The sequence below is a fragment of the Euphorbia lathyris genome, chromosome 2 (genome assembly GCF_963576675.1).
Source record: "Euphorbia lathyris chromosome 2, ddEupLath1.1, whole genome shotgun sequence".
NCBI lineage: Eukaryota > Viridiplantae > Streptophyta > Magnoliopsida > Malpighiales > Euphorbiaceae > Euphorbia > Euphorbia lathyris.
Window position 1 is genome coordinate 77,583,089 of NC_088911.1, and position 14,772 is coordinate 77,597,860.

The window sequence follows — 14,772 nt, forward strand, 5'->3', positions numbered from 1 at the left end:
TTACTCTTCATTCAAAAGGCTCCATTATATATCTCCTGGTATACGTTGATGATATAATAGTTACAAGTAATGCTCCATCTGTTCTTGAAGCTTTCATAAGAACCTTCTCATCTCGTTTTTCTCTTAAAGATTTGGGCACACCCTCTTATTTTCTTGGAGTTGAAGTTCTTCCTCATCCCAATGGCTTGTTCTTAAGTCAAAGCAAATATATTTCTGATATTCTATGCAGAGCTAAAATGGATGATTCTAAACCTGTTGCCACTCCTCAAGCCACTCACCCTCCAATGACATTGACAGGCACATCTATTCCAGATCCCGCTGAGTTTCGTGCATTGATTGGCAGCTTGTAGTATCTTAGCTTAACTCGACCAGATGTTGCCTTCACTGTGAATAAATTGGCTCAGTACATGCACCGTCCAACCAAGGATCACATGCTTGCCTTGAAGCGCCTTCTACGCTACTTAAATGGCACATTAAATACGGGCTTAGTTCTTCACAAAGACTCTCCACTCCAACTCCATGCTTTCTCTGACGCGGATTGGGCTCGTGATCAGGATGATTACATTTCAACTACAGCATACATTGTGTACCTTGGGAAGAATCCTATCTCCTGGACATCTCGGAAACAACGTACACGAGCACGGTCCTCCACGGAGGCAAAATACCGAGTTGTCGCTGGCGCAACAGCTGAGGTATTATGGTTGCACAATTTGTTTCAAGAGTTAGGCTTGTCATCTGCTGCTGCTCCTGTTATATATTGTGATAATGTAGGAGCTACATATTTCTGTGCTAATCCCGTTTTTCATTCGAAGATGAAGCACCTTGCTTTAGACTACCATTTTGTTCGTGAAAATGTGCAGTCTGGTCTTCTGCGTGTTGCCTATGTCTACACATCTGATCAGATTGCGGACGCCCTTACAAAACCGCTGCCACGCTCCACCTTTGTTGTCTTAATTCACAAAATTGGTCTTTCTTCCTGGCCGCCCATTTTGAGGGGGCGTGATAAGGATTGACTTAGTCATTTTCTGTTATGATATTTATTCAAATTATATTCTGTATTTATCCTGTAATTAGTTATTATCTCTAGCTTATCTTAACTGCACAGTTTAGGGTTGTAAACTCTATTTATACCTCTCTTCCAAAGTGAATAAACACAACTTCTTCTTCTCTATAGGGAGATGCTTGCCGGAAATGGGGATTTTTCCAGGTGGTGAATCACGGTATATCCGTAAGGGTTTTAGATGATTCGGAAATTCCATGAGCAAGATAATGAAGAGAAGAAAAAAGTATACTCAAGGGAGTATACAAGAAAGATGGTGTATTACAATTCCAATTTCGATCTGTATAGTGAAACACCTTGTAATTGGAGGGATACACTTAGTTGCGTTCTGGCTCCTCGTTCACCCAATCCAGAAGACTTGTCGGAAGTTTGTAGGTATGAAATTGAATTTTTTATTAAATTCACAAGTTAAGTTAGTTATCCCTTGAAAATGATATGAGTTAGAATTTGGCAGAGATATTATGTTGGATTATTCAAAAGAGGTAAGGAGATTAGCAGAGAAAGTATTAGAGTTGGTGTCGGAAGGTTTGGGGCTGAAAGCGGATTACCTTAAAGAAAAAGGTTGTGCGAATGGATTTTTTTTTTTATTGGGTCATTATTATCCATGTTGTCCAGAACTAGAGATGACAATGGGAACTTCAAGCCATTCTGATAGTAGTTTTCTAACAAGACCAAATTGGTGGCCTTCAAGTCTAGTACCAAAACCACTGGGTTGATGTTACCCCTACTCCTGGAGCTCTTTTCATAAACCTTGGAGATTTATTACAGGTAAGGTAATTATATATGTATTCTTAATTAATGAATTACCTAATTAATGAATTAATAATGTTAATTGAATGGATGCATTGCAGTTGATCTCAAATGACAAGTTGAAAAGCTCACAACACGGAGTGATAACAAGAAAAGAAGGTCCAAGAATATCAGTGGCACATGGTCCTCCTGAGGATACAGAAAGAATATATGTACAGAGAAACAAATGTCAAGGACTTTTTGGCATACTATTATCACAAAGGACTTGATGGTATAACTGCTTTACACTATTTCAAGATATCATTGTAATCAAATGGCTTCTTACCTTAAGACTGTTTGTTTATTTCATACAGATGAGGCCTTACCTTATTCATGTTTTAATTATATTATAGATGAGCTTTTCGTAACTCTCTCTGTTCAATCACAACTCTAGGATATGCATCCATAACAAAATAACTCCTTTGCCTTTCATATATGTTCTTCATTTTTTATATTTTCATCTTCTACTTTAATTATTAACTCCGCCTGTGAGGGTCACTTGGTGGCCTTTACAGCCGGTCCCAAGCCCGGACAAAGGAGGAGGGTTGCGGTAGGTTTGTGGCGGCCAGCGTAAAACTTAGCCACATCTTATGACATGAACCATAATATAAATGTCGTTGGGGCGTTCCCTACTCAGCGACGCGCTGCACTTCCTAGACCCGGGTGTAGTGATAAATGTGCAAGGGTTGCTAGGTCGTCGCCCCGAAGCGGCGCGCCACCCCAGGACCCGGGGGTGGTGTCAAATATACAAGGGTTGCGGGTAAATAAGCTAGTCCACGGTAATGGTAGGGGTAAGGGTAAGGGTAGTAGGTTACGCTTTGGGACATGGAACATAGGTTCTTTGACAGGAAGATTAGCTGAAATTGTAGATGTTATGAAGAGGAGGAGAATAAATATACTGTGCCTACAAGAAACCAAGTGGGTTGGAGGCAAGGCTAGAGAGATAACTCCTTGGGGTTATAAGCTTTGGTACTCAGGAAAGGATAATGGTAGAAATGGAGTAGGTGTTCTTATTGATAGGGAGTATATTGATGATGTAGTAGCGGTGTCTAGGAAGAGCGATAAAATTATGAGTGTTAAGCTAGTGATAGGGGATAAGGTTGTGAATTTCATTAGTGCATATGCGCCACAAATAGGATTAGATGTGTCTATAAGACAAGCTTTTTGGGATGACTTAGAGGAAGTGGTGCAACAGGTTCCTAGGGATGAAAAAAGTGTTGCTTTTGAGCCATCTGACTCACGGTCGCAGACCGGAGTTGCTTTTGAGCCATCTGACTCACGGTCGCAGATCGGAGTTGCTTTTGAGCCATCTGACTCATGGTCGCAGACCGGAGTTGCTTTTGAGCCATATTTACCTAAGATCGTAAACTAGGGTAGCTGTTTAGCCATTATCCCCGCGATCTTGAAATGGGGTAGCTGTTTAGCCATTATCCCCGCAATCTTGAAATAGGGTAGCTGTTTAGCCATTATCCCCGCAATCTTGAAATAGGGTAGCTGTTTAGCCATTATCCCCGCAATCTTGAAATAGGGTAGCTGTTTAGCCATTATCCCCGCAATCTTGAAATAGGGTAGCTGTTTAGCCATTATCCCCACAGTCGTAAATCAGGGTAGCTGTTTAGCCATTATCCCCGCAATCTTGAAATAGGGTAGCTGTTTAGCCATTATCCCCGCAATCTTGAAATAGGGTAGCTGTTTAGCCATTATCCCCGCAATCTTGAAATAGGGTAGCTGTTTAGCCATTATCCCCGCAATCTTGAAATAGGGTAGCTGTTTAGCCATTATCCCCGCAGTCGTAAACCAGGGTAGCTGTTTAGCCATCATCCCCGCAATCGTAAACCAGGGTAGCTGTTTAGCCATCATCCCGGCAGTCGTAAACCAGGGTAGCTGTTTAGCCATCATCCCCGCAATCTTAAAATAGGGTAGCTATTTAGCCATTATCCCCGCAGTCGTAAATCAGGGTAGCTATTTAGCCATTATCCCCGCAATCTTGAAATAGGGTAGCTGTTTAGCCATTATCCCCGCGGTCGTAAACTAGGGTAGCTATTTAGCCATTATTCCCGCGGTCGTGAACTAGGGTGCAGCCCGAAGCAGAGTCTGATGCAGTCAGAGAGCAACGCCGGAGCGCGCAGCGCAAAGGTCAGGTATGTTTCCTCCTACTCGTTACGTGTCTTTTACTTTTATATGTTTTACATTGCATGTGTTACGTTAGCAAAAACGTTTTCGAACCACACACATCACTGTCAAAATAGAAAAGTAGGGGCAACTGTAGACACCGAGTCGGAGGACCTGTGACGAAAACCTGAAACAAGACGGTCGAAGCGATTGATTCCGGAAGTTTTGAAAAATATATAAAGAATAATAAGCTGAGGAAAATTAACGGCACGGCGCGGGCACACAACGGCATCCTGCACGGACGACGATGGTCGAACGCCCGCTTGACGGCTCGAGACGTGCGCGCGGCGTCCGTCGGACGCACCGCGAGTGGCACGCTCTCGACGCACGAGCAATGCCTGGGATCGCTGGCGGTGCGCGCCCTCGTGGGCCGTTGAGCACACGTGCCTGGCAGCGCGGGGCGCGCGTTCGGCGGCCGCGACGTGCGAGCGTCTAGCTGCGCGGAACGCGCGCTCGGCGGCCACGGAGTGCACGCGTCCGACGGCGCGGGGCACGCCCCGAGGGTCGCCGGGCGGGCACCCAACCACGTCGGACGAATGCCCAACCACGTCGGGCGAACGCCCGACGAGGGTTGGACGCGGGCGCCCAACCTCGCGTTGGGCGCTCGCCCAACGCCGTTGGGCGATCGCCCAACGAAAGTTGGGCGATCGCCCAACATTGTTGGGCGGCCGCCCAACAAGGTTGGGCGGTAGCCCAACACTAGGTTGGGCGGCCGCCCAACCACAATGGGCGACGCCCAATTTTTTTTGGGCGTCGCCCATTGTTCCGGGATCCGTTTCCCTATATAAGGGCACGGATCCCAAGGTGAAGGGGTGATTTTTTGGGGAGAGCTTTCTTACACTAGATATTTTTCTAGAGAGAGGAAGTGGATTTTTTGGGAAAAAAACATTTTTTTTTCCTAAAATTGAAAATCTCTAAATTTCCTAAGTTCAATTTTTACTAAATTTTTCATAAAAAACGGGAGCTCGCGGTTCGTGGAATCAATCGGCTTCGACTGTCAGATACCGAATTAAAGGTATTATCCGAGGACTAGACTCTTTATTTTATTTAATCTATTCTCTCCTTCTATTTATTTTTTTTATGCTATAGTTTTTATTCCTTTAGTTATTTATTTATTTTGTCACGTTTTATTTAATTAACGTATTTATTTAATTTTCGTTTCGTGTTAAATAAAATTCGGTTTTGTTTTAAAATAAAAACCTCGTTTTGGATATCCCAATACGAACCGTGATCCGATAAAAAGGTAGTTCGGGTATCGAAAATGTTGTAATTATAAGTTTTTTATTTAAAAGAGGTTTCCAAATAACGTTTTAAAATAAAAACATCGTTTTAGGAACTTCCGTGTTCGACTATGATCCATCTTTGGTAGTTCGGAAGTCCCAAAACGATTGAATTAGATTTAATTTAAAGCTTTTGAATAAATCTGGAAAATATTGGAGTGCTGCTGTAATTTGCCAATTCTGTCACTAAATGCTGTTTACCGACGGATTTTCCATCGGTAAATCTGCCAAAATGTAAAAAATGTCATTTCGGTCCCTTTTTCTTAACTTTTAGACTTTTAATCCTTAGTATATACATATATAATTATGTAATATATTCTTTTCAAATTGTTTTAAAACTTTAACATATATAATTATTTTAGGAGATTGGTATTCCATTTTTATTCTAATTTTTTGTATATGTACATATTACTTTCTTTTTTATTATTATTCATTTAAATTACATTAAATTCTATTTTAAATGTTATTTACTTGGGCATTTTGGGAGATAATTAGTAGATATTGGGGGATGAACATATAGTCTTTTTGACATTATGATTATATTAGTTATGTATATATATAGTTTTGGGGTATATTTGGGTTATCTTAATTATTGTTAAATAAAATTATTTTGAGTGATAAATGCTATTTTCTTATTTATGAATTTCATTCACTATTTTCTTATGTTTAAAGTATAAATATATTATTTTCATTATTCTTTCTTATATATGTATTAGATAGTATATTTTCTTTTACTCTTATTTTATGTCTTTTGGGCTAAAATGTGTAAATATATATCTATATTATTTTCTTTATTTCTTTTGGTCATTTATAAGTCCATGTTTCAAATGGGCTTCACTTGGAAAAATTAATTTTTGGACCTAAATGTGTTTATTGATGTAATTATAATAGTTAGAGAGTCCATTAAATAAGTGGGGAAAATAAGTCACAAAAAGAGAGTTTTCAATTAAATTATTTAAGCTAATGAGCTTTCTTAGATCTCTAATGTAGATAAATAGAGTCATTTCGGTTGATATTTCAAATCGTCTTCAAAACACCACGTTTTAAAACCTTAGTCCGTTCCAACGACGGATTAAGCGAACATTGTAATCAAAATCGTTTTCTTTGTTAATAATGGAGATTTTGAATCGCTTTCTTAATGAATTTGTACAAAATAAAATTGACTTGTATGTTTAACCACGTTTTCTTATTAAAAGGCTTTTACTTTAACGTTTTCAATTACTCGAGTCGTTCCAACGGCGATTTGGGTAAGCTTCATCAAACGGGGTTTTAAAACGCACCTAAATCGTTCCAACGGCGATTAAGGTGCGAACCATGTAATAAACATCGTTTTGGGGAAATAAGTTAATGTAGAATAGACACACAACATAACATTTAAATACGGTTGTAAATAAATCACTTCTTTTTTCCCCCTCTCTGTGTATGTATAAACATAAATGGGTGATTCTTTACTGATGTGGCTTTTCAATATCATATGCTCAAAATGGTTTCCAAAAAGAGAAAGAAAAGGGTTTCAAATGAATTTTAAACTTAAAGAAGTATACGATTAGTCCGTTATCGCCTAACATGCTGAGTAGGAGGCCGGTGGTTCATAACCGGGCGATGTCGGGGTGCCTAGTAGCCTTTTTCCGGAAAGGAGCTAGCCTTCTCGGCTCGTACCTAAGTTTCCCGAACCCACACCGGTCTCCCGCAAGGGATCGGTGTTCATTTTCCCATTCGTGGGTGGCGACTCTTCCATATCTCCGAGCTCCGGTCCTGCCGAGCAGCTTGATTCCGCGATTGGTTGCTTTCGGCGCCAATCACCGCTTATGTCGCCATGAGGTTGTCCACCCCCCGGTCCGCCCGGGAGATTAGGCCGCGACACCTCGTCTAACAACAGCAGACCGAGCCAAGAGGGGGGCGGTGCCATTTCGGACAACCAGCATCAGTGGGAATGTTGGGACGGACATCACGTTTGAGGTTGCAGGCTGCAAGCCAATTATATAGACAATCCATTCCACGAATAACCACCTGACGGGAGCTTGTAATCTCATTTTTCCAAAGTTTGCCGTTGCGAGCTTTCCACCAACTCCATAGGACCATAATAAATTTGCCACTGATTTCTTTGGATTGAGTCGAAATAATAGTGCAGAACAAGGAATTGAAATCTTCAGCAGACAAAGATAATGAGTCAATCAGAATCATCAGGTTGCATTCAATAATACTATATTTATAGGGCTCATATATAATATATTCTCAACCCAATCAATTTGCTACATTTAATCTCTTCTGTTACTGTTGCCTAAATCAGTAAATTGTGTGTACCTACTTATGGTCTCGTCATGCATCTTTTTCATCGAAAAATTATATTTTGATGGTAATACTATTAACAAATAATTAAATTATTTACTATAGTAATAATATTCTCTATTAATATTGATTAATTAAAACAGATAAATACTTATCGAATTGTTATAAAATATTAATTACTAAATGATTCAGAATGTATATATCCCGGCCCAAGACTAGGCCCAAGGGCCCGAAAGCCCACACCGATCTCCTATAAATACCCCTGCCAAGGGAAGGGAAAGGGGGGAGTGCTTCTTGAATAGACTTTCCGGGTAACCCCACATCTTCTCGAATATTTCCTTTGTTAATCCCCATTGAATATCTAACTGTCTTGATCGTCGGAGTGTTCGCAGGGACCGCTCCCCGAACAGAGACAATTACCAAGAACCGCGGGAATCCGCCAAGGCTGCCCGAATCACTGTAGTGCATTCTCTAATTATTTGGTGCGGTGATCGTGGACTACGAGTGATTTTCTGAAACATTCGACGAGATGCAGACACCAACTGAGCTCACCCCCGCCGGAGGACCGAGCGCAGCAGCAACTAGCTCGATGACCGGCGAGGCGCGTCCTGCGTTGTCTACCCCAATTTCTCCCAGGAACCTGGCTCCACTGATGGAGGAAGTGGATCTCGAGGAGGAGGGAGCATACAAGACTGCGCAACTCCTCAGCGCCATACGGGGTTTTCAGAAAACCCAAGCCATTCACTCGGCGGCTCAGATGAAGGTTATGGAACAGCAACAAAGTTTGCAGGAGGAGAACACTAAAATCTGGCAATATCTCAAGGAGGAGAAACAATAAGATGCCATCAGAATGGAGGAAAAGTATCTTAATCCTTTTGTATAAGAACAAAGGCGATGTCCAAAATTATGCCAACTATCGGAGAATCAAATTAATGAGTCACACTATGAAACTTTGGGAGCGAGTGATCGAACAAAGGCTAAGGAGGACGGTGAAGATCTCAGAAAACCAGTTTGGCTTTATGCCGGGAAGATCAACTATGGAAGCCATCCATCTAATGAGACAGTTAATGGAGCACTATCGAAATAAGAAGAAAGACTTGCATATGGTTTTCATTGACTTGGAGAAAGCATATGATAAGGTACCAAGGGAAGTACTTTGGTGGGCCCTGATAAGGAAAGGCATTTCGCGGAAATATATTGACATCATAAAGGACATGTATGAGGGAGTATGCACGAGTGTACGTACTAGTGTTGGGAAGACTGAAGAGTTTCCTATTACGATTGGAGTGCATCAAGGTTCCGCACTAAGCCCATTTCTTTTTGCCATCGTTATGGATGAACTAACAAGTTCACTTCAAGATGGTATACCATGGTGCATGCTGTTTGCAGATGATATTGTGTTGGTTGATGAGACGAAAGAAGGAGTGGAGAGGAAGTTGAAACTATGGAGACAAACTCTAGAATCTAGAGGCTTTAAGTTGAGTCGAAGTAAGACAGAATATTTGGAGTGTAAGTTTAGCGGCCATAGGATTAGGGAGGCAGGGACAATCACCCTAGATGGGAGAGTTGTTCAGGCCTCGGATTGCTTCCGGTATTTAGGATCTATTATCCAAACGGATGGAGAAGTAGATGGAGATGTTGCTCATAGGATTAAAGCTGGTTGGTCGAAGTGGAAGAGTGCTACGGGTTTCCTTTGTGATCCCGGCATGCCTAATAGATTGAAGGGAAAATTCTACGGGACGGCAATTAGACCAGCATTGTTATATGGTACGGAGTGTTGGGCAGTGAAACACTGCCACATCCATAAGATGTCGGTGGCGGAGATGCGTATGTTGAGATGGATGTGTGGTCATACGAGAAAGGACCGGGTGCGTAATGAAATAATTAGGACAAAAGTAGGGGTCACATCTATTGAGAATAAAATGAGAGAAAACCAACTAAGGTGGTTTGGCCATGTGAGACGTAGAGCGCTTGATGCGCCGGTTATGAGAACCGAAGAATGGCAAAGGGATGTAGTGGTGAGGGGTAGGGGAAGACCTAAGCAAACTTGGAGGAGAGTGATAGAGAGTGATATGAGTTTATTGGGAATTGAGGAAAATATGGTAGTGGATAGGACGGAGTGGAGGGAGCGAATTTGTGTCACTGACACGACTTGATTTCACGGTTTTATATGATGGTTCATGTTAGCCGACCCCGAATCATTTCGGGACTAAGGCTTTGTTATTGTTGTTGTTGTTACTTTAATTATTTTACACTAGTTTAATGTAATTTAATTTATTTATATTCGAATTTCAGATTTCATGCTCCTTTTAATGTTATTTTAATGTTATTTTGCGTTTTTTTTTGTTTGTTTTTTTATAAATATATATACAAAATTTAGGTAACATTTATTTATTTTTAATAAAAATGAAAAATATTATTTAAGTGGATAAAAAGGATAAGAAAGACTGTCAGGGTGGTTTTTCTTTAAAGCTATTTTTTGTGTTCTGATTCCAAAATAGAAAATAGTTTGGCCGGATTTCCGTTGATAGACGATAAGTTTCTCTAAGTTTTAAACGATTCAATTTTACTTTTGTAATCCAAATCAAATTTAATTTTGAAAAGTTTTATATTGGTATGTAAAAATTGGCTTTACACCACTCAGATAATAATATATATACAACACAAAAAAATTTAAACGAGTTGGATTTAACATAAAAAAAAAAAATAAACAAATTATTATAGACACAGGTGTAAAATCGGCTTAACCAACTTGTAGTCGCCGGTGCTAGTAAGGGAACTCTAACTTTGCTTCTAGTAAGGGGATGTTACGTGGTAAGTGTAATTTAGGCACTGAATTGAAAAAAATGAGTGGTAGGTAGGTTACTTAGGTTCTAGTGATACGTGTATATCATAAAATTGACCAACAAATACCATTGAGATATTAAATATCATTTAAACGAATTTTTATTAATTAAAGGAAGTTTGTTGAAGCAAAATGGTGGTCACCGGAGATTCCTCCAGTAAGACATATGACCGTTACACGGAACTCAAAAGGTTCGACGAGTCAAGATCTGGCGTCAAAGGCATAGTTGATTCGGGCATCACTCAAATTCCCAAAATATTCATCCGTCCACCTGATGATGACCTCATCACCGGCAAGCAGAATAGAGATGTAAAAGCTAAGTTCAAAATTCCTGTGATCGACCTTAAGGACATGAAAGAGCGGCGCAGAGAGGCGGTGGAGGAAGTGAAACGGGCAGCAGAGGAGGTAGGGTTCTTCCAATTGGTGAACCATGGGATAGATAACAGGGTACTGGAGGAGACCTTAGAGGCGGTCCGTGGGTTCCACGAGTTACCACAGGCGGTTAAGGATAATTATTATACTAGAGAATCTACTAAGAAGGTGAAGTATGGGAGTAATTTCGATTTGTACACATCAAAGTATGCCAATTGGAGGGACACTTTATTTTGTGTTATGACACCTGACCCGCTTGATCCGCGAGACTTGCCTCAGGTTTGCAGGTATATCCCTCCTTAATTAATTACTACTTTAGATGTTTGAAAGATTCGGGCAGATTGCAGGTAAATCCGCGAGACTGCAACTTCCAATTAATTTTTTATTAGGACATATTGTTTGACACAATTAAATAACGAGTAAAATAAGAGTATATATATTAGTTTAAATTTAAATTTTCTATTAGTAGCAGTAAAATTGATCTTGACTAGAAACGTTATGGATAAAATTGTATAATTTCTTACGTTAGGAATAAATTTGTACTTACCTTAAACAGCGATATAACTTGCAGAGATGGGATAATGGAGTACTCAAAAGAGATGTTGAAATTAGGGAGAAATTTGTTTGAATTACTATCGGAGGCACTTGGATTGAATTCTGGGCATCTAAAAGAGTTGGATTGTGAGAAAGGGCAAGCAGTGTTGGGTCATTATTATCCAGCATGTCCTGAGCCTGAACTGACAATGGGTACCACTAAACATTCAGACCCTGATTTCCTGACTATTCTCCTTCAAGACGAAATAGGTGGACTCCAAATATTTCATGAAAATTGTTGGATTGATGTTCCTCCCCTCCATGGAGCTCTGGTAGTCAACATTGGAGATCTTTTACAGCTTATATCAAACGACAAGTTCAAAAGTGTGGAACACAGAGTATTGGCGAATAATGTGGGTCCTAGACTATCAGTAGCATGTTTTTTCACTCCCCATCTTCACCCAACAACAAGGAAGTATGGGCCCATCCCACAATTACTTTCACAAGATAATCCTCCCATTTACTGTCAAACCACTATCAAAGACTTCGTCACATACTATGATTCCAAAGGACTAGATGGGACTTCTGCACTCACACATTTCAAATTGCAAACATAGATACCATATGTACTTAATTAAGTTTCCATATCATAATAATGAGTTTGATATATTATATATACACTTCACAAATATCAATTATTTATTGTTGCATATGTATGCTAAATTCTCCCAAATACCATATGAATCCTTGATTGCTTTTGTTACATACACTTAAACAGATATTAGTTGCGATTTTATAACATAATTATAAGAAATTTATAACTAACAATGAAAAGATAAAAGTAAAAGTAGTATCTTATAAAATATTAAAGATGTTTACGTTCTTTATTACTTAATTTCAGTATCAATCCCAGTTCAGTAATTTATCATTACTTATTATAATTATAACTTTTATTATTATTATTATTATTATTATTATTAGAACCATTATTATTTTTATAAGATTTTTATTTTAACTATTGCTATTTTTAAAGGATTATATTATTATTTCAGTTTCAGTAAAATTCAGTTCAGTTCAATTCAATTAAGTAGCATTCAGTTAAGTTTAGTTTTTTTTAGTGATAAGGATCAAATCCTTTTAGGTTAGGAAGTTTTAAGTTTTTAGCCTCTAACACTAACAGAAATCCTAAAGGGTATTTTAGTCTTTTGTATTTATATATAAAGAACGTTGTGTTCTATTTAGGGTTAGCTCTTCCTTTTATTATTTTTTAAAGGATCTTCTGTCTCCTTCTCTTCATCTCTGTTCTTCAATATTCTTCACTGTAATCTCAACTTCTTTATCAATGAGAATCTTTGATCTTCGTTCTTCTATTATGGTGTCAGACCGCTTTGTGCTAGTCTCTCATTAGTTTCTCATTTTTCTTCTAAGAAAATGAATCTTATTTCTTTGTTTTTCACCTGAGAAAATGAATCATATTTCTATCATATTTCTTCGATTTATATCTGAAAAGTCGAATCAATTATTGTCTTTTGGTTTTCTTCTAGAAAATCAAATTGAGTTCTTCGTTTTTAGCTAAAGAAACAAATTGTCTTATTTCTAGAGATTCATCTGCTGGATTTCTTGATTGCTTAAGGCAATCTTGTTTTTTTATCATCTTGCTTGGTTCCTACACCATGAGTTTAGATTCAAGTTCTAGTTCAGATTCATCTTCTGTTATGTGAGGGTATTACGGATGACAGAACGTGACCGTCATCTGAAGTACCATCAAATGGCAGTGAGCCCTGTGACAGATTTATATCTTGCGGGATGACGGTTTTTAACCGTCATCTGAAGGGGTTTTTGGCATAGTGTAAAGGTCAAATTTATCCCTAACATTGACAAGTTTGATCAATTTGAAAAATAATTCATCAAATTATATTCTCAGTCATAAATTATGTCATCCACAATTTATATTATATCACAACCATACGAATAAACATGATTATTTTTTAAAAAAACATTAAAAATTATATTGTATTTTTTTAAAAGTTGGATAAAAAATCTAAATATTTCGTCGAATTTAAAAAATATTAATCTTCAATTTATTATTAAATCACAAAAAAGTCAACGCCCAAAGGTGCTCTATTGAGCCGGTCACCGTCTGGGCGAGCGAAGCTCTTCTGCATCCTCTCCTCCGAGCAATCAAACAAACAAACAAAAATGTAAAATCTTTTTTTTTAGATTCAAATAGGCAATTGGTGCACAATAAGAAAAAAAATATGTGATTTATAATAGTGTATGAAATTGATCCAGTTTGTCAATTTTTAGGTGTAAAATTGTTTTTTCTACTAACATTAAGGATAAAATTACACGATTTTAAACGTGAGAGATATAATTGCTTCTTTTTTGGGAGGGATTAAGATATAATTGCTTCTGATTATCAATACTAGAAGTATTTCTACACTTTATCTTTAAAATTAACAAATTAAAATTCCATTTTAAATTCATTATTTGTAGAAGTGGGATCTTAATTAATGAATATTAATATATTTGTTTCTTGTTTAAAGATATAGACTAGGCGCAGCATAGTTTATATATTGTGGTTCCAAGAGTAATAGAGTATCATCTTGTTTCAAAATAGAAAAGTCTAGCAAATGAAAGCGATGCTTTTGTACAATTTCGTTAATTGCCCAGAAAATTAAAAAAATTTGAAATATATTATTAACAAATATATTAAAATAATATTCTAAAAAAACAAATATATTCAAATATTGATATTTAATCAAAATTAGAGCAACTAAAGTTTGGAGTAACCGATAACCGAAAAAAATAAATTGGCTCAATGTAGTTCGATTGATTATTCATATAGTATAGGTTGATTTGGTTTTACAATAAAATTAATTTGATTATGGTTATCGATTTGATTGTTAGAAAATAAAACTATTTAATCCAAGCCCAATTGAAGTAATATATAATAAAATATTTTTATAATTAATTTTTTTTTTTTGAAATCAAAACACATTAATGAGCCACAATCGAATAAGGAGTCAACAAATTAGGGGAAATAACACTCGGAATAACATCATAAATAAAAGGAATAGCATGTAAACGGGATAACCGGGCAAAAGCGTCAGCTAAACCGTTAACTAATCTCCTGACAAAACGGACCGAGAAGTCGTTGTTAAGGTTAAGAAGAGATTTGCAATGTTGTATAATGTCACCGAACTGACTATCATCTACAAGAGGGGAGTTGATAGCTTGCACGACCGTTAGTGAATCCGATTCCAAAACCACCTGATCGTAGCCTTCATCAATAATCCATTGAATAACATCCAGCAGTGTAGAGGCTTCCCCTTCATGAACAAGCTGCAGACCGTCCCCAAGGCTGACCCGTATCAGAGCGAAGAACATCAGCTGTCCCCGTCTGTCCAGTATCAACAAAAAACGCAGCA

The 14,772-nt window shown here is 38.2% G+C and overlaps 1 protein-coding gene and 1 pseudogene across 1 annotated transcript; both read left to right on the top strand.

Annotated features, from left to right (window-relative positions):
• The window catches only part of LOC136217148 (1-aminocyclopropane-1-carboxylate oxidase homolog 1-like), a 48,093-nt pseudogene extending 45,974 nt beyond the window's left edge, over positions 1-2,119 (top strand).
• Positions 2,120-10,496: 8,377 nt separating this feature from the next.
• LOC136218670 (1-aminocyclopropane-1-carboxylate oxidase homolog 1-like) lies at positions 10,497-12,104 on the top strand. The gene is made up of 2 exons (XM_066005702.1): positions 10,497-11,094; positions 11,379-12,104. The coding sequence occupies exons 1-2, from the start codon at positions 10,568-10,570 to the stop codon at positions 11,956-11,958; spliced, it is 1,107 nt and encodes a 368-aa protein (XP_065861774.1). The 5' UTR covers positions 10,497-10,567; the 3' UTR covers positions 11,959-12,104.
• Positions 12,105-14,772: the final 2,668 nt, after the last annotated feature.

Coding starts and splice junctions, on each gene's coding strand:
- LOC136218670 (XM_066005702.1), top strand. CDS start 10,568: ATGGTGGTCACCGGAGATTCCTCCAGTAAGACATATGACCGTTACACG. Junction 11,095..11,378: donor GACTTGCCTCAGGTTTGCAG/GTATATCCCTCC, acceptor TATAACTTGCAG/AGATGGGATAATGGAGTACT.